At 50.4% G+C, this 22,868-nt stretch overlaps 1 protein-coding gene and 1 non-coding gene across 9 annotated transcripts in view; both read right to left on the bottom strand.

Moving 5' to 3' along the window:
- Positions 1 to 22,868, bottom strand: part of LOC105498054 (myocyte enhancer factor 2D) — a 62,944-nt gene that overhangs the window by 12,451 nt on the left and 27,625 nt on the right. For 6 of the 8 annotated variants that reach the window (XM_011769840.2, XM_011769842.2, XM_011769838.2 and 3 more), the window contains 3 exons: positions 17,274 to 17,514; positions 16,485 to 16,791; positions 14,709 to 16,150 (listed from right to left, as the gene is read on the bottom strand). In XM_011769840.2, the coding sequence (XP_011768142.1) occupies positions 16,139 to 16,150; positions 16,485 to 16,791; positions 17,274 to 17,514 (560 nt within the window). In that variant the 3' untranslated portion in view covers positions 14,709 to 16,138. Of the gene's footprint in view, positions 1 to 14,708; positions 16,151 to 16,484; positions 16,792 to 17,254; positions 17,515 to 22,868 lie in introns of those variants that run through there. The other 2 variants (XM_071083599.1, XM_071083604.1) reach the window with 2 other exon arrangements.
- On the bottom strand, positions 19,180 to 19,317 carry LOC112429568 (U4 spliceosomal RNA). Its single transcript, XR_003021838.1, has one exon. It is a non-coding gene; the product is annotated as a U4 spliceosomal RNA (small nuclear RNA).

Here is a 22,868-nt window from a genome sequence, read left to right as displayed (position 1 = left end):
GTCAACCAACTCCCTAAACTGAAACTGCACCCTCAAAAGTTACTAGTAATCTCCTTATCTTAAAATCCAGTGGGTTTCATTTGGCCACCACAGTCTTTGATCTTTCTGCAAATTTGATGACATTGACCATCCTTCTTTCTTGAAAACTCTTTCCATTTTGGTTCAATAAACATGTACTGGTTCCCCTTTGGTTCAATAAACACTGACTGAACATCTCTTAGGTGCTAAAATAAAAAATATATAATACTTAATATCTGAGTGTGAGAAGTTTTAACCTAGTTGGGCAGTGTCAATGAATTTCACAGCGGAGATCTTTGCCCTGTTGAGAAAGGCTGAAGTGGTAGATGCAAACTCTGTGAGTTGAGGAGTAAAGCCAACTTACAGTGGGAAGAGAGGGAGAGGAAATAGCAAATGTAATGGATGTTGTCAAGAAATTTGTTGGAGAAGAGAAAAAAAGAAAGAACTTTCTAGAAAATGCCTGTAAGTGGCTATAGGACAATGGAACAGTGAGTTTTCAGAATGTGGAGAGACTTCAGCATGTTCTTAGAATGAAGAGAAGGTGCAAGTAGACAAGGAGAAGTTGAAAACAGAGGAGAGTGAGGAGATAGTCAACGGGGCAAAGTCCTGGAAGTACCAGGAAGGGTTGGGATGCATATCACAGAGCTGCTATGAACAGAGAGAGGGAGCTCTTCCACTAACATCATACTTAAGCATGTATGATTTGACGGTGAAAAAGAGTCCCTCCTTTGGTACTATACTGGAGAGGTTATGGATAGGTGGCCCAAATATTTGGCCTAATGATGTGTTTTTCTTTTTGTTTTTGTTTTGACCTGCACAGAATTGTAAAGTAAACTGAACTTGTTGCTAACACTTACAAACAATGAGATTTCAAATAAAAATCTGTATTACCAGCTTCTTAAAAACTAGGCCAGGGATGGTGGCTCATGTCTGTAATCCCAGCACTTTGGGAAGCCAAGGTGGGCGGATCGTCTGAGACTAGGAGTTTGAGATCAGCCCGGCCAACATGGTGAAACCCCGTCTCTACTAAAAATACAAAAATTAGCCAGGTGTGGTGGTGTGCGCCTGTAATCCCAGCTGCTCGGGAGGCTGAGCAGGAGAATTGCTTGAACCCAGAAGGCGAAGGTTGCAGTGAGGCGAGATCATGCCACTGTACTCCAGCCTGGTGACAGCCGGTCTGTGTCAAAAAACCAAAAAACAAAAACAACAATAACAAACAAACAAAAACCCGGAAGATGTGGCAACACTCACATCGATAACATGACACAGCTGACTTTAGATGGGCCGTGGCCTCTCCAGTCTCCACAACTCCCTAATGCTTACCACTGGATCACTTCACTCATTTGCATGGTAGTCCTCTAGGCATCTGATTCTGTCACTCCTTCTATTATTATCTCCCCTGCTTTTCAGACTGACTCTTCCATGTTATTTTCAGTGGCTTCTCTCTCTCTCGTATTGGATAGCTAGATGTTACTTCTGTTCTCAGTCTTTTTGCACATGTTTTTCCTCTGATAACTTGTTCAACTTCCATGTAGATCACTTGAAACTTAGTATTATAAAATCATTTAATATTGAAGTTGAAAGGGAATTTAGAAATCAAATAATTCAATCTTCTCAATCTGTGAAACCTTGTCGGGTAACAGAATTCTGTAACTCAAAAGAACTTTAGAAATTAACCAGCAGCTTAATTTACAAATAAGGAAATTGAGGTCTCGGAGAGATTAAGCAATACTTTCTACCTCACCACACAATTCTGAGCAATTCAATACACATTTACTGGGCTCCTACTTTCTGCAAGGCACTGTGGGGGAATATAAAGTTGAACAAGGTAGAATTCCTTCCTTCAAAAAAGCCACTTCTGTTGGAGCAGACAGACATGCATACAATGTAAAATGTGGTAAGTCCTATAATGGAAAAACGAACATAATATGGGACAACAGAGGGAAGCAAAAGTTCTTATTTTATTTTATTTTATTTCATTTTTGAGAAGGACTCTCGCTCTCTTGCCAGGCTGGAATGCAGTGGTACCATCTTGGCTCACTGCAACCTCTGCCTTCTGGGTTCAAGTGATTCCCCTGCCTCAGCCTCCCAAGTAGCTGGGACTACAGGCGCCCGCCACCATGCCCGACTAATTTTTTGTATTTTAGTAGGGATGGAGTTTCACCACGGAAGCCAAGTTTTAATACTGGATATCTGTTTTTTTAACTAGATGAGTAGGATCTTAAGAAGGGGATGGACACATTCTTCCTTATAGCTATCATTGTGTGTATATATCTTTAGTATATGAGGGAATAGACTTAGGCAAATGAAGGGATTTTTCCAAGATGACACTGTTAATTAAAGACAAGGTTAGGTCTAGAAATCAGGTCTCCTAACTCCAACTCCAGTGCTCTTTCCCTCATATCTCAGTGTGACATATCACCCCTTATCTCTCTTGAGCACTATCCTATGTTGTTAATTGCCCATTAGGCATTTCTTCCAGTTACAGTGGATCAAAAATCCTGTGACCACACACAACATGCAATAATATACATAACCATAACAACATACTTCATATCTATTTTGGCAATAAGTCCCGTTAACTTGTCCTTCCAAATGTTTTTGGGGGTGAGGTGCAGTGGCTCATGCCTGTAATCCCAACACTTTGGGAGGTCTAGGAGGGAGGATCACTTGAAACCAAGAGTCCAAGACCAGCCTGGGGAACATGACAAGACTTTGTTCTACAAAATTTAAAAATTAGCCAGATACAGTGGTGTGCACCTGTAGTCTCAGCTACTACTTGGGAGGCTGAGGAGGGAGGATCACTCAAGCCCTGGAGTTCAAGGATGCAGTGAGCAATGATCATGCCTGCTGCACTCCAGCCTGGGTGACAAAGTGAGACCGTCTCAAAAAAAAAAAAAAAAAAAAGTCTTTTCATCTAGGCCTTTATTTGGCAACCACTTCTACGACCCCAGTGGAAGTGGACAGACTTATTATCTTAATATGGTTTTGCCTTCAGCCTCTGAAAGACTCATAGAGCCTTATAGTTGAAAAGAACCTTAGAGGTTATCTATATCCAAACTTCAGCTGAAGACAGAATTGTTTCTATATGACTTCTGATCCTGACAGTGGTCAGCCAGCTGCTGTGCAGGGCACTCCCTACCTTCAGAGGCAGCTCATTTCTCTAGCAGACACCAAGGTAACTACAAGGTTCTGTCACTCGCCTATGAAACGTGTTTATTAATGTGCCAGACACAGTGCTTGGGACACTGGGTATATAGCTGCACAGGGTCCCCATTGGCCTTAAGTAACTTTCAGTTGAGTCTCTTCATCTCTAACATGCAGATTATTGAATCCTTCTTGTGAGAATCACCTGGTATAAAGTATAAAGTATGTAGAAATGCTCTTTAACCAACTACAATACATATAAGTCTTTCCACCCCCCTCCCCGCACCCTCCTCTTTTTTTTTTTTTTGATTGAAGACAGGATTTTGCTCTGTCCCCCAGGCTGGAGTGTAGTGGTGTAATCTCGGCTCACTACAGCCTAGACCTCCTGGGTTCGAGCGATCATCCCACCTCAACCTCCCAAGTAGCTGGGACTACAGGTGCACACCACCACGCCTGGCTAATTTTGTAATCTCTAGTAGAGACGGGGTTTCACCATGTTGCCCAGGCTGGTCTCGAACTCCTGGACTCAAGTGATCCACCTGCCTCGGCCTCCCAAAGTGCTGGGATTACCGGCGTAAACCACCATGCCTGGCTGGCTTTCCCTCTCTTCAACTGTGTAATGTACTGGGGTGGGAGGCTGTGATTCCATTATCATCTTTTAAATTACATTTTATACATACAAAGGAATAATTATAATGGATATATGTGTTATATACATAATTAGATGAATACCCATAAATCTACCATTTATCCCAAAAACTGCACCATTACCAATGGCATCCACCTGTATGTTTTTTCTCCTCCCATCCCCAATCTCTCTACAGTAACTATTAATACATTTTGTGCTTATCATTCCTTGCTTTTCCCAAAGTTTTATCATATATAAGTAAACCCTATATTGCTTAATTTTGCTTGTTTTGGAACTCCTGGGCTCAGGTGATCGTCCCGCCCTGGCCTCACAGAGTGTTGGGACTACAGGCGTGAATCAGTGAGCCTGGCCTATTCCTAAGATTGATCCACTCCAATTATGTACTTTGTACCCATTTTCCAAGCCTCATCTTCACGCTGCCTTCAGATCACAGGAACACAAAGTGGCCTGTCCCGTTTCTGAACGCCTCTAGCACTCATTGTCTATTAAAAAAAAATTTTAAAAGACTGAAACCGCCTTTTCCTTGATCTTATGTGCTGTTAGGCCAACTAAACACAAGCTCCTGGAGAGCAAGGAAACTGCTTATCACGGTAAAAGAGCACTGAATGGGGCCAGGAGCAATGGCTCACGCCTGTAATCCCAGCACTTTGGGAGGCCGAGGCGGGCGGATCACCTGAGGTCAGGAGATCAGACCAGCCTGGCTAACACGGTGACACCCTGTCTCTACTAAAAATACAAAAACTTAGCCGGGCGTGGCGGCGGGCGCCGTAGTCCCAGCTACTCGAGAGGCTGAGGCAGGAGAATCGCTTGAACCCGGGAGGTGGGGGTTGTAGTGAGTCGAGATCACGCCACTGCACTCCAGCCTGGGCGATAGAGCAAGACCCTGTCTCAAAAAACAAAATAAAAACAAAGAGCATTGAATGGGGAGTTGGGTCGGCTGGGTTCCAGGATTTCATCTTGACAGGCAGTGTCCTTGGACTCGTCCCCTTCACCTTCCTGAGCATCAGCTTCTTGACCACCTTTTTTTTTTTTTTTTTTTTTTTTTTTTTTTTTTTTTTTGTGAGGAACTTCTGAGACAATGGATATAACACGCTTCGTAAACTGCGAAGCATCCTCCTCAAATCAATGTTCGTGCCATCCTTGGTCCCCGGCTCCTAGAGGGGTCACTGCACAAAGACCCAGGCCAGTGACTCGCTGTGTTTGGGGACGGTCGTGTCGCCCCCGAGGCAGGGGCCAAGATGCTTCCTTTCTTCTGGATCTCCCAGGCAGCGCCAGGTCCCAAGGCGGTGTTGACTGAGGTTAGGAGTTCAGGAAAACGGCCAGGAGGACAGAGGGCGCTGTCCCCCCTCGAACTGAGCAGGGCTTTAGATTTAGAGGAGGTGCTAGATTTACGCATGCGCACCCTCTCCGGGAAGACCTTGAGAGACCCAGCCAAAATTGGCTCTCTCAGCTCGGTTTTTCCCCATCTAGGGCTACATCTTCTGGGTGCGCATGCGTCCTGCTCGGGTGCAGTTGGCTGATGATTCCGTCTGTCACTGGCAGAGCCAGCGGAGTGAGGCTGAGGCTCCGCTTCCCGCCCATCGGCAGGGGCTCGGAGAGTGGACTGGGGTCTTTGTCCGCACCCACTGCAGTGTTGGACAAGCGGATTGAGGCGCCTTCCCGGCCGCGGGCCGCAGGCTTGGAAGCGTTGGTTGGCCGAACCATTGCCTCATTTGCCTTGTCACAGCCGGGAGGACGCCGCGGGAGAGGGGTGAAGGGGCTGCTACGTAGGGCGGCGGGACTGGCGCTGCATCCGAGCGGGGTCCAAGGACCAGTTGCCAGCCAGCCATTTACTGAGCGTCTCCTGTGTGCCATACACATAGGAATATGGTGATTTCTCCCTTCGGGGAGTTTACAGCGTAGAGGAGATTAAACAAGTGACTTTATTGCTTTCCCTCGACCTCCCTTCTACCCCTTCGCCTTAGATGGATATTTTCTCTTTCTGAACCCGGAACCGCTCCCTCCTCCCCGCCCGGCTATAGCTGGCAGGGCAGGGATTGGATGCCTCGGCCGGCGCCAGCCTTCGCTCTCCGCCGAGGGTAGTGACACAGGCGAGGACGTTCCCCTCAGGTCACGTGAGGGCAGGACCTGGCGGGCTCGTGACCTTCCCGTAGGCGGGGTCCCTCTCCTCCCAGCTCCGGCCGGCGTCGTCGTCACCAGCTTTTATGGGGCACGTGGCGGCTGATGCGCAGTAAATAGGAGTGACTCTCCCCTGCGAAGGCGGGGACCGCACTTTATGAGACCAAACAAACTGCCCGAGCGAAGCCCTTGGAGCTGTAAACAATTGGCAGCAAGTACAAAGCAAAGGTGGCAGGGTGGAGAGGGTGACGGGGAGGGGGGCGGGAGCATTGTCAAACGTAAATCAGTCCGACTGGAAGCACTAAATCCTGAGCCCCCTCCAGGCTGATCTGAACTAGACCTAGCTGGGAGAAGAGCGGGAGGCTATAGGAGCTTCCTAGTGCCTCCTTTTCCTCTTGGGCCTCTGGTTTACCAACTGTGAAATAGGGCAGGGGAATGGACTTTGGGCAGTGACACAGTGATTTAAGACTGCAAACAGAGTGCCGGGCGCGGTGGCTCACGCCTGTCATCCCAACACTTTGGGAGGCTGAGGCGGGCGGATCACGAGGTCAGGAGTTCGAGACCAGCCTGACCAATATGGTGAAACCCCATCTCTACTAAAAACAGAAAAATTAGCCAAGTGTGGTGGCGCCTGCCGGTAAGCCTAGCTACTCAGGAGGCTGAGGCAGGAGAATCACTTGAACTCAGGAGGTGGAGGTTGCAGTGAGCCGAGATCGTGCCACTGCACTTCAGCCTGGGTATTGGCTCCAGTAGAATCGAGCCATTCTGGAACCTGGGGTGGGGTCGCCCAAGTGTCCCTTTCACATGCGCTGTTCTGAAACAAGTTTCCACAATCACAAGGCTGGAAAAGTTACTCAGCCCATGGGACTCAGGGGTGTGAGTCAGAAGAAGATGAGCTACAGAGAAGTAGTCTGGCAGTCTGGCCTTCTTGGCTGGAACAAATACCACCCTTTGCCTCCCGCCTACCAAGAGCCGCCTGCCTCTGGGTACAGGAGCCTAGTGGGTGCTAATTCTTCTGTGGACCCATATCTGAGTCCAGGAAACTGGGACCCTAATGATCTGTGCTGCTTCAGGAGCTGATCTTGCAGCTGAAAAGTAGAGGAGAAGCTGCAAAAAGTTATATGCTCTTGAGTATTATTTTTAAAAATCTATAGGGTTTGTAGTACTCTCCACAGTTTACAGAGTGCACTTTCACATGCATTATTTCACTTTAGCCCCACTGAACACATGCTGTGTGCCAGGCATGGGGCCAGATACAAACATGGACAAGGCAGTGCATTTTTTCTTTTCTTTTCCCCCCAAGACAGAGTCTTGCTCTGTCACCCATGCTGGTGTGCAGTGGCACGATCTCGGCTCACTGCACCCTCCACCTGCCGAGTTCGAGCAATTCTCCTGCCTCAGCCTCCCGAGTAGCTGGGATTACAGGTGCATACCACCACACCTGGTTTTTTGTTTGAGAAGGAGTCTTGCTCTGCTGCCCAGGCTGGAGTGCAGTGGCATGATCTCAGCTCACTGCAACCTCTGCCTCCCAGGTTCAAGCGATTCCCCTACCTCAGCCTCCCGAGTAGCTGGGACTACAGGTGCCACCACACCCAGCTAACTTTTTGTATTTTTAATAGAGATGGGGTTTCACCTTGTTGGTCAGGCTGGTCTCAAACTCCTGCCCAGCTTGGCTTCCCGAAGTGCTGGGATTACAGGCTTGAGCCACTGCGCCCGGCCTAATTTTTGTATATTTAGTAGAGATGGGGTTTCACCATGTTAGCCAGGCTGGTCTTGAACTCTGACCTCAGGTAATCCACCTGCCTTGGCCTCCCAAAGTGCTGGGATTACAGGTGTGAGCCACCATGCCTGGCCGGCAGTACATTTTTAAAAGGAGCTTCAGTACGGCTGTAGAGAAAAAACAGAAACTGGTACCTACATTTCCAGGTAAAATGAGGTAGGTGCTATAAAGAAGGGGCAGATTCCTGGCTGGGCGCAGTGGCTCACGCCTGTAATCCCAGCACTTTGGGAGGCCGAGGTGGGCGTATCACGAGGTCAAGACGTCGAGACCATCCTGGCTAACACGGTGAAACCCTGTCTTTACTAAAAATACAAAAAATCAGCCGGGCGTGGTGGCGGGCGCCTGTAGTCCCAGCTACTTGGCAGGCTGAGGTAGGCGAATCGCTTGAACCTGCGAGGCGGAGCTTGCAGTGAGCTGAGATCACGCCACTGCACTGCAGCCTGGGTGACAGAGACTCTGTCACAAAAAAAAAAAAAAAAAAAAAAGGCGGGGGGCAGATTCCTAAGACACTTCATTGGAGGATACCACAGCCAGCTAGGTGGGACAGGGGAGGGAGAGAAATCAGGAAAAGTTTCATGATGGGAAAATTGTAGGAGTAAAACCTTAAAGATAGGAAGGGTTTCAAAGATAGAAATAGGCGTGGCAGAGCAGTTTTTTGCTAGACCTCTTCTTACCCAAACCAAGTAAGTTCATCTATTTTCATGTCTTTGACTAGTAGCAGTAGTAAGTGTTCTCTTCAGTATCTACAAAACTCATTTTTTCTCCATCCTTCTGTCTACGCCTTCCTTGGGTGTAGGCTCTCACTATTTCTACTTGTAGAGGATCCTGACAGGCCACTTACCTCCAATGCGGCATTCCTTTCCAGTTGATTTTCAGCATTACTGTCAGAGGGCAACTTTTACTGGCAGGAGCTTTCTGAAATGCAAGTTTGGTCAAATCCCTCCTCTACTTAAAATCTTTTGATGACCAAACATCTTCTGCAAAATAAAGTCCAAGTCTTGGCAATCAAGGCCCTTTATAATGGGGCCTCTGCCCACCTCTTCGGTTCTATGTGCTGTTCCTTTGACCTGCATCACCGTATTTGATTTCCTGAAGCCACCATAGTCTCTCCATACCTTATGTGTTATTCCTGCTATAAGGAATGTCTTCCTTACTCTCATTTGCCCAGGCGACTCCTATATGTCTTCAAAATCCAGCTCAAGCACCTCCTCTAAGAAGCCTCCTCTCATTTTCATTAGTTTGGATTTGGGTGTACCACATCTCTGATCCCAAAAGCCCACTTACATTCTTTCTATGTGACATTTAACACAGACTCAAGTATAAACTGTTGGTTCACTTGTCTCTTGTGGCCATTAGACTGTGAATTGCCTAGAGGCAGGAGCTATCTCATTCCTATGTCCCCAGTGCCTAACACAAGGTTTCACAAAGTATAGGTGCTTGATGTTTGTTGGATTTCAGACAGATTATGGCGTGGGCCATACCACAACGGATCTGTAAGGGAACTGATAGGGCTGTCTGGTCTGCCTAGAGTCCAAGGGATACAGAGGGAGCCATACAGACTAACCCTGGAAAAGAGGTTGTGCGGGCTCTTTGAAGGCCTTGGGAGCAAGGCCAAGGAGTTAGGACTTTAGATGGTGGGCAGTGGAGAACCATGACATGTTAGATTATCAGAGCTGACCCAAAGATGGGGAGGATGAATTGGAGAGGGAGAAGGTGGGGGGTGAGAGAAAACAAGCAGCTATTAGCTCTGTTTTATAGAAACAGAGGCTTAAGGAGAATGTGACTACCCAAGACCACACAGCTGGTAAGTGGCAGAACTAGGAGTTGAATGTTAGTTCTGGACTATGCCAAGTTCAGAGATCCTTGTGCCACACCAACAAGGAGTATACAGTAGATCAGGCTTCAAGGTTGTCTAAGTGTGAGAGGGATACTGTATCAGTCAGGATAGGTTATATGGCAGACACAGTACTCAAAATCACTGTAGTTTAACAAAACACAATTATTTTCTATTCACACAAAGTCCACTCGTGCTGGACAAAACCTTAGGGCAGCTTAGCAGTCTAGGCTGCTTTGATCTGCTAGCGCTCCTCCTCAACACGTGCTTCTGCAATTCCCACAACAGGGAAAGAGTGTTTGGAGAATGAGGCACTAGCTGCATTTCAGAAGGGACACACATTACTTCCTATTATAGGCTACTGCCCAGAACTAGTCCAATAACTCCACTTGACTATACAGGGACTGGGATGCACAGCCTTTTGTGTGTCCAGGAAGGGAAGAGAACAGGAAATATGTGTGGGCAATACTAACGCCTACCCAAGACATCATGGAATGATGCCTATAAGGAAGGAGGCACAGGCCAGTCTGAGGAACCAATGGCAGATGTGCAGGAGAGACTGGTTCTCTCTTCATGGCTGTGGCTGAGCTACAGGGTACATTGTACCAGTGAGTTCTCACCTGTACCAACGTCTGCAGAATTTTGGGAACTACAAGGACAGAGGAGAGGATGACCTCACTCAGATGGTGGTTGGCAAGAGACGTCAGTTGTTTGCCATGTGGGCCTTTCCATAGGGCTGCTTAAGTGTCCCACAGTATGGGATCTGGCTTTCCCCAGGGCAAATGAGGAGATGGGGAGACAGAGAGGAAGAGGGAGGGGGAGGGGGAGGGAGAGGGGAGGGGGAGGGAGAGGGAGTAGAAGCCATGACTTAGCCTTGGAAGTCACATGCTATCACTCTGTCTTTTTTTAATTGGACACACATACCAGCCATGATTCGCTGAAGGAGGGGACCACACAAGGGCATGAATACCAGGCAGGGATCATTGGAGGTCATCTTGGAAGCTGCTACAGGGGAGCAGGTAACCAGCAGGGAGCCTCATCTGGAGGGTGGTATCCTCTTAACCCCTTCCTGCTCAGCTCATCGTTCCTCTCTGCCCCTACTGAGGGAGAAGTGAGGGGAAGACTGCAATGACCTTATGAGGGAAGCAGGACCAGTAGAGATGGTCATCTGCATTTTGCAAATGAGGAAAGCCAAGGCACGAAGCCTGACTCCTGTGTGCTCCCACAACAGCCTGCATGTGTAGCACCCACAGCCTTAACCATGCCTCATGGATTTTAGGTGTTCATAGGCCTGTCTCTGCCATTGTATATGGCCCCTCACACTCCACGTTTGTCTCCGCAGCACCTGGGCTAGGTACAGAGAAGCAGCCACAGCCTGTTTGGAGGAAGCCAAGCCGGATCTGCTTTCCTCCATCTGCTTTCCTCTACAGCCACTGCATCTGCAGTGCACAGCTGTGCTGGGTATGAGGAGGCAGGGTTTTTTTTTTTTTTTTGAGACAGAGTTTCACTGTTGTTGCCCAGGCTGGAGTGTAATGGCACAATCTCAGCTCACTGCAACCTCCGCCTCCCAGTTTCAAGTGATTCTCCTGCCTCAGCCTCCCTAGTAGCTAGGATTATAGGTATGTGCCACCACGCTCGGCTAATTTTGTATTTTTAGTAGAGACAGGGTTTCTCCATGATGGTCGGGCTGGTCTTGAACTCCCGACCTCAGGTGATCCACCCGCCTAGGCCTCCCAAAGTGCTGGCATTACAGACATGAGCCACGGTGCCCGGCCAAGGAGGCACGTTTAAGAGCAGGCCACACTGGCTGGAGGGCATGGTGGGGCGGGGTGGGGTGGGGTAGTCCTGTGGGGTGTGTGAGGAGGGGAGAGAGAGGCTCCCTGGCACTGTTAAAGCACTTCGAAAGGGCAACAGCAGCTTCCTCTGCTGGAGGGAAGCATGCTGTGAGGAGCACGAGGGTGGAATCCGCCTGTGCCTCACACAGTGCCCAGGCAACTCTCTGCTGAGGAAGGCTTTCAGCGGGCAAAGGTCCTCACCGTGCCACACTCCCACCCCCAACACCATCCTGATTTGAACCCAACCTTGGGTGGCATTTCTGTTTTTGTGTCCCAGAATCCCTCCAGAGGCTTCTAGCTGGGCAACTCCTCTTTAGTGTGGCCTGGGGCTGCCTCCTTCTGACAGAACACTTAGAAGAAATTCTCACCTGAAAACCCCACCTGAGACCTGTGAAGTGCCCCACCCTGCAGGCCGCCCCCCATTCTTCCCTGCTGAGGTGAAGCGCTGCCGCTCATCCTGACGGGGCTACACCAGTCCTTCCTTCCCATCCTCGCAGCACCAAAGAAACCAAAACCCACGCCGAAGTATCAGAAACGTGTATTCTTTTTCTTTTAATAGTAAACCTCTTTACAACAAATATAGTGAAAGAGTTTTCAAACAAAACTCATAAGAATCTCGAGGACTTTTGTCTTTTCTTATTGTGTAGAATACTAAGAAAGCATCACCATACAGCACGAAAAGAAATATTGAAAACAAATCAACAGCCTCACACTTGGACTCGCCCTGCCCCAGGAGCCAGGAAGAGCCCCAGGAGTGTGGGTGATTGTCAGGTGTGGGGGCGGGGCACCTCCATGGCCCGTCCTGCCCCTCCCTTCCTCGTCCTCACCACCTCCCTCCCTCTGGGACTTGAATGGGGAAGAGGAGAGAATCCAGAGTCTCCATTCCAGCCTCCCTCCCCCCATACAAATGCCATTCCTTCTACCAACCGCTTTAAGGGGTGGAGAGAGGCAGCAGAGGGGAGAACAAGGAGTTCCCAGGCTCCATGTCTCCTCCCCTCCGCGAAGCCTAAACTTACCCCTCACCCCACCCCAGGGGATTCCAAAGAGTCAGTTAAAAATATATAGAGATATAGATATTTCTAGATACACTTTTACATTTCTGTCTCTCCAAACAAATAAATAATCAGCAAGAGAAGGTGCATTACTTCCTTCCTGTCCAAGGTGGGGAGGGTTGGGAGGGGGTCAGGGGTCAGTCTCGCTGCACCGAGCGTGCTGTTGAGAGGGGAGGATGGTGTGTTCCATTGAGGTGGTGGTGGGGGGTCCTCTTGCCCACTGTCCCTGAAAGCTGTGGGAAACCTGGGGAGGGGAGGGCCATTAGATGACTCCAGTGGTTACTTTGGCAAATGCCCAGTTCTTCAGAGGGAGTGGGTGGAGTCGAATTTGGCTTGAGAGGAAGAAGCCATTAAGTCCCCATCTGAGGTCTGGGTTCCCAGGGACCCATTCATCTGGCCGCCCAGGAGCCCCTAGCCCCAAGAGAAACCTTCGGATACTGAACTGCAGAAATGTCACATATTCACAGACCACCCTGTCCCCAGGGACAGAGAAGAAAGGACACAGAAACATCCACACATGGTAATCAAAAGCCAGGTTTGCCTTTATGAGGCAGAGGGCAAAACTGGTGAATATTGCACCGTGAACTGCAGGGGCCCTCACCCCCACCCCGTGTTTAATGGTGGCCAAGCCTAGTCTAGAAAGGTGGGCAGACTAATGGTGGGAATAGCCTGAGAAGGGAAGGCCAGTCATTCATTTATTCAGCACCTATCATTCAACCATTCACCCATTCAGCATTGATTGAGTGCCTACTATGTGCCAGGCACTGGGCGAGGCTCTGGGGATGCATGCATGAACAAGATTACACCCTGGCTTCTTTCAAGCCCTGGATCGAGGCTCATCAGTTTTTGAAACTTCTTCTAGAAGCCTGCAGGGGAGGTGGGAAGGCTGGACGTGCTGCCCCCACCCAGTCAGCGGATTGGGGTTAAGAGTAAGAACGGGGCCAGGCGCGGTGGCTCAAGCCTGTAATCCCAGCGCTTTGGGAGGCCGAGGCGGGCAGATCACGAGGTCAGGAGATGGAGACCATCCTGGCTAACACAGTGAAACCCCGTCTCTACTAAAAATACAAAAAATTTAGCTGGGCGTGGTGGCGGGCGCCTGTAGTCCCAGCTACTCGGGAGGCTGAGGCAGGAGAATGGCGTAAACCCAGGAGGCGGAGCTTGCAGTAAGCTGAGATCGCGCCACTGCACTCCAGCCTGGGGGACAGAGCGAGACTCCGTCTCAAAAAAAAAAAAAAAAAAAGAGTAAGAACGGATCACTGCTCAGCTGAGGGAGAAGCTTGCTTCACGGAGGAAGAGGGACTTGAGTTTTGCTCTGAAAGCAGGTCTGGGGTTGGAGAAAGAGGGTACTCCAGGAACTGTGTGTCAAGCATGGGCAACTAAGTGGACAAATGTGGGTGGAAGCAGAGGTCCCTGGAGGGAGAGGCCCTGGCAGAGGTAGGGCTGCAGGGAGAAGCACAGAGGGCTAACTGCCCATCCCCCCAACTGCAGTTCAATGCGTCAGAGCTGAGGGTGAACACAGGGAAATGAGCAGGGAAGATGGGAGTTGGGGTCCCAGGGCTGTGGAGCTGGAGCAGCCAACTGTCCCTTTGTAAACACACACCAGGCACACTCAGACTCAGAGATGCTCCTAGAGCTCCAGTCATAGATTTGCATACACACTCAGCCAGGCTCAGAGACACACAGAGGCACACCCATGCAACCACACACACACATAAATACAAAGGTACACCCGTGCAACCAGACACACACACGCGCACACACATAAATACAAAGTTACACTCAGACACATAAACACCAGATGCCCTCATGAACACACTCAGGTACACGTGTGTACCTGCACAGAGGCCCCTCTGCTTCTGGTTCCTTCCCTGCATCAAATATGGGAATACTGCAAGAGGCTGGGTCATAGAGGCGGGCAAAGACGGTCGGCTAACACAAAACTGGGCCTTGTCTAACTCTACTCTCCAACTGGGAGGAAACCCCAAGGGAGCACCGCACCCCTTGGGCAGAGGAGCTGGGCTTGTGTGAAGGAGTGGGGTAGACAGTCTGCCTGCATACGTCACCCCAGGCCAGGCCCCTTAGGGCGGGGGGTGACCCTAGAGAGCAGGCTGGGAGCCTGCCCACTCTGGTTTGATCTCCGATCCTGCCTGAGGTCTCAGGACCCCGTACTTCGGCTGCCCCTGGGCCCCTTGCCCACTGCCCCGCTGAGGAGGCAGCAGAGAGGGGCGGACTCAGAGGAGGGGAGGGGAGCAAGAACAACAGCAGAAGAATCTCATCTGTACAGTACGGGCCGTTTGAGTCATTATTATTACAATATACTTTGACAAAAATAGAATCTCATTTCATATCAATACAACAACAACAACAAAAAACAGTTTCCTGGACTGTTACACCGCTAACGTTTTCCAAAGGTCGCTATTTACAATTACAGTAGCCAAGAGGGAAGGTGGGATGCGGCCTGGAGGTGGTGGGACAAGGAGGTAGCCAGAGACAATGGGGGCGCCAAGAGCAAGGAGGCGGGGTCAGGAGCAGAAGGAGCTAACAGGAGAAGCTAGGGAGAGGGGCCAAGGAGGAATGAGAGAGGTGGGACCTCTACGGACCCATCCGTAGGACCTCCCACCCCACAGACCATCCCAGTGCCCACTCACCCAGGTAGTGTGTGTGCAAGGCCAAGGACGTCCCCTCACCACACTCGCCCCGATGAAAGAGCTCTGGCCTGGAGCACCCCAGGGAAGTCCAGGCCGACTCTCGCCCCAGCCACCTCACTGAAGACCCTCTCCCCATTCTCCCTGCACATTGTGGCCAGCTTTACAGGGCTGGTGTCAACTGAGGGGTGGGGAGCTATTGCACTGTATATCTTAGAGAAAAGCTGGGGAAGGGAGGGGCCCAATTTGCCCCCTGCCTAGCCCTTCTGCCCTCCTCAGCCCTCTCCTCATGGCTCTCTGTCTTTCTCTCCAAATGTGCTTCCAGAGAGGCCCCCACCTCAAACCCCTGTCCCTAGCCTCAGATTCCCAGGCTGCCGTCCCAGCCCAAAGCTCAGCCAGCACCCACACACCTTGGGGGTGCAGCACACACAAGAATCAGCACAGGTGTGGCATGTGTGTGTGCAGGGGCATTTGGGGGCCAGGCTTAGGTCTTCTGCTCCATGTGCCTATGGCTACATGAACCCAAAAACAGAGACCCTTTTCAGAACCTCTGCCTCACTTTCCCCTTGAAACACAAACCCACCCATCAAGCCCACTTTGGGGTTTCAGTCTAGAGTGTGGGTTTCTGTTGTTTGGTAGTTTTTTGGTTATTTCCCTCTATCTGGGGGTGGGGTGGGAGGGCTCCACATGCAGGGCTCGGCACCTGTCCTTTCCCAAAGGCCTACTGGGCCCCCCACCCCCTTCCTGCAGCATATGTGTACAACGTGCAAAGTGTCCCCCCTTCCCGCGAAAAAGAGAGCCCCCCAGCCAGTGAAAATGGTGGGGGGTACAGAAAGAGGGGATGAGAGCATCCCCCTCTCCAAAGCGAGAATCCAAATTAAAAAAAATATAATAATAATAATAATAATATAATAATTATACACAAATGTAACCGTCAACAGGACACGGAGCACAAGAAAGGAAGTGGGGGTCGAGCGGGAGGAGCCCGGGGCAGGGAAGGGCGGGCGGTGAGATTGTCAACTCTTCATCAGGGAGGTTGAGAGGAGGGGAGTGGGAATCGTCACTTTAATGTCTGTGAAGAGAGGAGATGGAGAAGGGGGTGTGAGGGGGTGGCCCAGGCTACGGGTATGCACCCCCCACTCCCCTCTCCCCATAGGGCCAGGATTCTAGTGGCAGGGCCAGCTGTGAGGGGAGGAAGTCATCGAGCAGAAGGACTAATGCTGGAGGGAGGGAGAAGATGGGCCTTTGGCAGGGGTGAAGGGGTGTTGGTGCTGCCCTAGAAGGGCTGGCGGAAGGGCTAGCCGGCCACAAGGCCTCTTGGGTGGGAAATAAAACAGGTTAGGGGACACGTGGGGCAGTCCCTGGGTGTAGCAGACACGCAGACAGGAGAGGTGATGCTACAGTACCCAGGTATCGAGCCGCATCCTCTTCACAGCTGAGCCCTCAGCCTCAGGCTCTGGGGCTGGGCGCAGCAGGCCCAGTGTGGGCCCGAAGTCCCCCCGTCCGTCATCCCGGTCCCCCGTCTCATAGGATCCCCCGGCTGGGCTGCTGAGACCATCACCAGGCTCAGGGCGGGCAGCTGGGAACACAGCTGGAGGGGGAGGCGCAGGGCTGCGCTCACGGCTTGGGGACACCGGTTCTGACTTGATGCTGATGTGGGGGTGGGTGGTGACTGTGAGGGCAGCACCCACGTGGGGCAGGGGGCTGCCCGGGCTGGAGGCAGGCAGTGGAAATGGGGTACAAGGGATAAAGACAGAGGGGGTGAGTGACAGAACAAGGGATAGGACACCAGACAGAAAGTGAGACAGAACAGAGGATGAGAATGTGGGGAATGGGGTATTGGGGAGAGGTAATTGGATGGAAAGTGATCAGAAGAGGGTCGAATGAAGGGAAGAGAAGGGAAATAAGAAATATTAGTTCTCTTTCCATCCCATGTCATCTTCTGCAACCCAGGGCCCCCCACCTCCCACCCTCTACCCTGGGGCTGGCTCTCAGAAGGGGTTCAGGGTGAGCCTCTTTGGTCTATACAAGAGACCCCAGGGGTGCCACTGTTGTCTAACAGACTGTGCAGTGCACAGCCTCACAGGATGTCCACCAGAACCCTGCAGGCAACCCAGCTCCCAAGAGGCCCCTCCTCTTCCCACTCCTCAATTCTCCCTTCCCACACACTCACATGGAGTCTCCCTAGGACTCACATGAGGTTGCTGAGAGATACAGGGACCAGGTGAGACTGTTGCTGAGGTGGCTGTTGCGGCTGCTGAGGCTGCTGTGGCTGTGGCTGCTGTGGCTGCGGTGGCTGCTGCTGTGGAGGCTGTGGCTGCTGCGGCTGCTGGGGCTGCTGTGGCTGTTGCCAGGCGGTGACGTTGCCTAGCGACAGCCCCCCAGGCGAACTGAAGGCTGGTAAGGAGGAGAGCTCTGCACTGGTCAACTGGTAATCTGCATGGAGGAAAAGTGAGGATGAACCTGGAGTTGGGGAGAGCACAAAGGCTCCTATGAGGGAGCTGCCTCCAGGAAGACGGTGGGGATAAGGGGACAGGGAGTGTGTAATGACAGATGTAAAGAATTCAAGAAGACCACAAAAATTCAGTGAAGATGGTACTCAGAGTTAAAGAAACCTAAGTCATAATAACCATGAGGTGCTGTGTTTTAGCAGGATGAAAAAAACGTGTTTTTTGTTTTGTTTTTTTGAGATGGAGTCTCACTCTGTTGCCCAGGCTGGAGTGCAGCGGTGCAATCTTGGCTCACTACAACCTCTGGCTCCCAGGTTCAAGCAAATCTCCTGCCTCAGCCTCCTAAATGGCTGGGATTACAGGCACATGCCACCACACCCAGCTAATTTTTGTATTTTTAGTAGAGATGGGGTTTCGCTATGCTGGCCAGGCTTTCTCAAATTCCTGACCTCAAGTGAGCCGCCCACCTCAGCCTCCCAAAGTGCTGGGATTACAGGCATGAGCCACCGCGTCTGACCAAGGTGGTTTTTTTTTTTTTTTTTTTTTTTTTTTTGAGACAGAGTCTCGCTCTGTCCCCCAGGCTGGAGTGCAGTGGCACCATCTCCGCTCACTGCAAGCTCCACCTCCCGGGTTTACGCCATTCTCCTGCCTCAGCCTCCTGAGTAGCTGGGACTACAGGCGCCCGCCACCACGCCTGGCTAATTTTTGTATTTTTAGTAGAGACAGGATTTCACCGTGTTAGCCAGGATGGTCTCAATCTCCTGACCTCGTGATCTGCCCGCCTCGGCCTCCCAAAGTGCTGGGATTACAGGCGTGAGCCACCGTGCCCGGCCAAGGTGGTTTTTAAAAATAGTGTTGAACTTAAAAAAAAAAAAAAAAAAGTCAGCTGGGCGAGTGGCTCATGTCTGTAATCCCAGCACTTTGAGCGGTCAAGGCAGAAGGACCACTTGAGCCCAGAGTTTGAGACCAGTCTGGGCAACATAAAGAGACTCCACCTCTACAAATAACTTAAAAAGTAGCTAGGTGTGGTGGCATGCACTGTAGTCCCGGCTATTCAGGGGGCTGAGGCAGGAGACTTGCTTGAACTTGGGAGGCTGAGGCTGCAGTAAGCTATGATCATGCCACTGCACTCTAGCCTGTGGGACCCTGTTTCAAACAAACAAACAAACAAACAAAAATCATGTGTAGGTATCACTTTCATAACAACAATTTAAGGCCGGGTGCGGTGGCTCCAGCCTGTAATCCCAGCACTTTGGGAGGCCGAGACGGGCGGATCACGAGGTCAGGAGATTGAGACCATCCTGGCTAACATGGTGAAACTCCGTCTCTACTAAAAATACAAAAAACTAGCCGGGTGAGGTGGCGGGCGCCTGTAGTCCCAGCTACTCGGGAGGCTGAGGCAGGAGAATGGCGTAAATCCGGGAGGCGGAGCTTGCAGTGAGCTGAGATCCAGCCACTGCACTCCAGCCTGGGTGACAGAGCGAGACTCTGTCTCAAAAAAAAAAAAATAATAAAAATAAATGAAAATAAAAAAAAAACAATTTAAAAAATAAGAGGATGGAAAAACGTAAGTAGAGAAGGTCTATGTCTAACTGTCGTCTTTTTTCACCTGGCAAGTCTCCAACTGCCTTTTTTTATTTTTTTGGTTCAGTCTCTGTAGAGACTGTCAAAAACTGCCAATGCCAATTATATTTCAAGTCATCTTGGTGGGTACTGGTAAAGTTTTCAATTAGCAACTATAACACCTTGAATAAGCCTCATTGACTATGATATCCCACTGCCCAAAGCTCCAATTGCCTTTCTAAGGTAGTGGGGAGCCCTGGTAAAAGCTTGGTGAATAGGGCTTCAGAGGCAAATCCCTGCAACTACTATTCCACCTCCGGCACAGCCCCCAAGCCTCCTCAACTGTCAATACCTAAAATTTATAGCAGCAGGGTTTGAGCTGCTGTGCCCCCACACACATGTAAACATAGAGGACACAAGTTAGCCCCTGAGGCCTCATGCCCATGGGGCAGAGGGGCTGCAAGGGCACCATGCCGGGAGCACAGCTGGTCAAGGTTCCAGCAGATATCCCCATGAGGGGGTGTTTACTACGTCATAAAACGTCTACCTTAAAGAAGAAACTGATGTTTGCACTGTCACAGAATAAATAGAATCACGGAATGTTTCATAATTTACACAGCACTGTTGTTTCATGCTGTATCCTGTTTGGGAGAGTTTAGAAAATGTCCTCCGTGGACATTTTCAAGACCAGCCTGGCCAACATGGTGAAACCCCATCTCTATTAAAATACAAAAAATTAGCCAGGCGGTGGCGTGCACCTGTAATCCCAGCTACTCGGGAGGCTGAGGCAGGAGAATTGCCTGAACCTGGGAGGTGGAGGCTGCAGTGAGTGAAGATCGCACCACCACTGCACTCCAGCCTGGGCAACAGAGTGAGACTCTGTTTCAAAAAAAAAAAAAAAAGAAAGAAAGAATTTCTGAAAGAAAGAACATGTCCTCCCTGAGGCTGCACTGTGGTAGTGGGAGGGCTGTGATGGGGAACGCACCCCTCAATCATCCTAATACTCCACCACTATGCCATTACTCAGCGAGTCATTTGCTCCAGCCCTCTGTTTTTATGCAGGGAAGATGGTATTATCTCTGCAATATAGCAATAAGGTTAAAGGCATGAGCTATGAGGTCAAACTTCCAGGCTACCTCCACTTAGGCCATGTGACCTTGGGTAAGTTACTTACTCTGACTATAAACTGGAGGTAATAATCCTACCTACATCACACAGCTGTTGTGAGGATTGAGCAAGTTGGTACACAAAAAGCATGTAGAACGGTGTCTGGTTCATAGAAAATAATCAAAAGATTTACCTATTATTACTTTACAAATGAGGCAACTGCAGCCTCAAGTTTGAGGAACAGGCTCCAGGTCATGGAGCAAGCCAGTGGCAGAGATAAGACAGGACTCCAGGACTCTATTACCTTTCAATCTCACTCTAGAGGGGGATCTGTGCTTGGCTGTAGTTTCTTAACGTTGGCCAGGAGTTTTGAAATGCTTATTTTAAAAGCAGAGCAAGGGCAGAAACAGGCCCTAGAATCAACTATTTCTTTTTTTTTTTTTTTTGGAGACAGAGTCTCGCTCTGTCACACAGGCTGGAGTGCACTGGCGTAATCTCGGCTCACTGCAACCTCCGCCTCCCGAGGTCAAGCGATTCTCCTACCTCAGCCTCCCAAATAGCTGGCATTACAGGCGCACACCGCCACGCCCGGCTAATTTTTGTATTTTTAGTAGAGACGGGGTTTCACCATGTTGGTCAGGCTGGTCTTGAACTCCTGACCTTGTGATCTGTCCACCTTGGCCTCCCAAAGTGCTTGGATTACAGGCGTGAGCCACCGCGCCCAGCCAGAATCAATTATTTCTAACACTTGTTTTACAAACTAGGAAGCCAAGCCCAGAACAGTGCAGCCCAAGGCCCCTCAGTGAGTGAGTGGTGGAGACTAGCTCCCAGCCCTGCACTGTCCCACCAGATTCCAGCCCTATCTACTGGGAGGCTTGGCTCCCCAAGGAGGAGCACGGCCCAAGGCCACCTGGCAGCCTACTGGTCTGCTCCCAGAGCCACCACAGCCAGGCCTCTGCAGCCAGTGTCAACAAAGGGCCAGGCCCTCACATGAGGCATTACCATAGCCCGATTACCCCCAGCCGGAACTTGAACTGCAGCCAAGGACTGTAAACAGTGAATAACTAAACAGCAATGTGTTCACTGGGGTTTTGTTTATATACCTAGGGTCACCTGAAAACACCTGCTGTTTAAACTGAGATCTGCTTAGCTGCTCCTGTAACAAGAGGAAAGGGAGCCTGTGGTCTCTGAGAGAAGATGAGAAATCTCACACACTTCCCAGCAGGGCTCCAAGGGTGGCCCAGGGGCAGAAACTGCTTTCATACCAGAGTGACAGATGAGAATCTTTAAGTCTAGCCTTCCTGAGTGCCTGTCCCAGGTTGGTTGACACCAACTAACTTTCCTCCAGCTTCACAAAGACTGTGGGCCCAAGAAGATGGCAGAAAAACAGAAAACCACCCTCATAGAGTCCCTGATAAACAGCTCCAGAAAAGTGGTCTAAAAAGTGATCTGAGGTGCCCTCTGCCAACTGTCACTGTCCCTAGGCCACCCCACCTTCAGGGCTGGTTTTTTTGGTTGGGCCCCAGAGGCCCAGTGGCAGGGCTGGAAAAGCCTCATAGACCTCCTGTCTACCCACTCCTCTTACAGATGGGGAGACGGGCCCACAGGGTGTGTCTTCTGAAGCAGCCGTCTCTGAAGTTGCCAGACCATAGTAGCCTGGGGCTGGGCACACACATGGGTGCACATGCAAGGGAGAAGGGGCTCACAGACACCTGGGTAGTAACTATACACAGACATACAAGCCAGAGTCTGGTCCCTCAACATGAGGCAGTCCCTCCAGCTCTCTTACCTGCCACGAGGGGCTTTCCTATACAGAGGGCTGGGTTCTGGATTTTTCTTTTTTTTTCTTTTTTTGAGACAAGAGTCTCACTCTGTCACCCAGGCTGGAGTGCAGTGGTGTGACCTCGGCTCACTGCAACCTCTGCCTCCCAGGTTCAAGCAATTCTCCTGCCTCAGCCTCCCGAGTAGCTGGGACTATAGGCACATTCCACTACACCCAGCTATTTTTTTTTTTTTTTTTGAGACGGAGTCTCACTCTGTTGCCCAGGCTGGAGTGCAGTGGCGTGATCTCGGCTCACCGCAACCTCCGCTTCCCAAGTTCAAGTTATTCTCCTGCCTTAGCCTCCTAAGTAGCTAGGATTACAGGCACATTCCACTATACCCAGCTTAATTTTTTGTATTTTTAGTAAAGACAGGGTTTCACTGTGTTAGCCAGGATGGTCTCGATCTCCTGACCTCACGATCTGCCCACCTCGGCCTCCCAAAGTGCTGAGATTACAGGCATGAGTCACTGTGCCCGGTCTTTTTATGTTTGAACTTTTCCTTTTTTTTTTGGAGGGGGAGTCTCGCTCTGTCACCAGGCTGAAGTGCAGTGGTGTGATCTTGGTTCATGGCAACCTCTGCCTCTCGGATTCAAGTGATTCTCCTGCCTCAGCCTCCAGAGTAGCTGGGACTATAGGTACATGCCACTACACCCAGCTTATTTTTGTATTTTTAGTGGAGACAGGGTTTCACCATGTGGCCAGGATGGTCTCGATCTCTCGACCTCATGATCCGCCCCCCTCAGCCTCCCAAAGTGCTGGGATTACAGGTGTTAGCCACCACACCCGGCCTGGGTTCTGGATTTTTACACGTGGGGAGGAGGTGGGATTTTGTGGGTATTTGCACTGG

This window comes from Macaca nemestrina, chromosome 1, assembly GCF_043159975.1.
Source record: "Macaca nemestrina isolate mMacNem1 chromosome 1, mMacNem.hap1, whole genome shotgun sequence".
NCBI classification, from domain to species: domain Eukaryota; kingdom Metazoa; phylum Chordata; class Mammalia; order Primates; family Cercopithecidae; genus Macaca; species Macaca nemestrina.
This window is presented reverse-complemented; position numbering and strand designations above follow the sequence as displayed.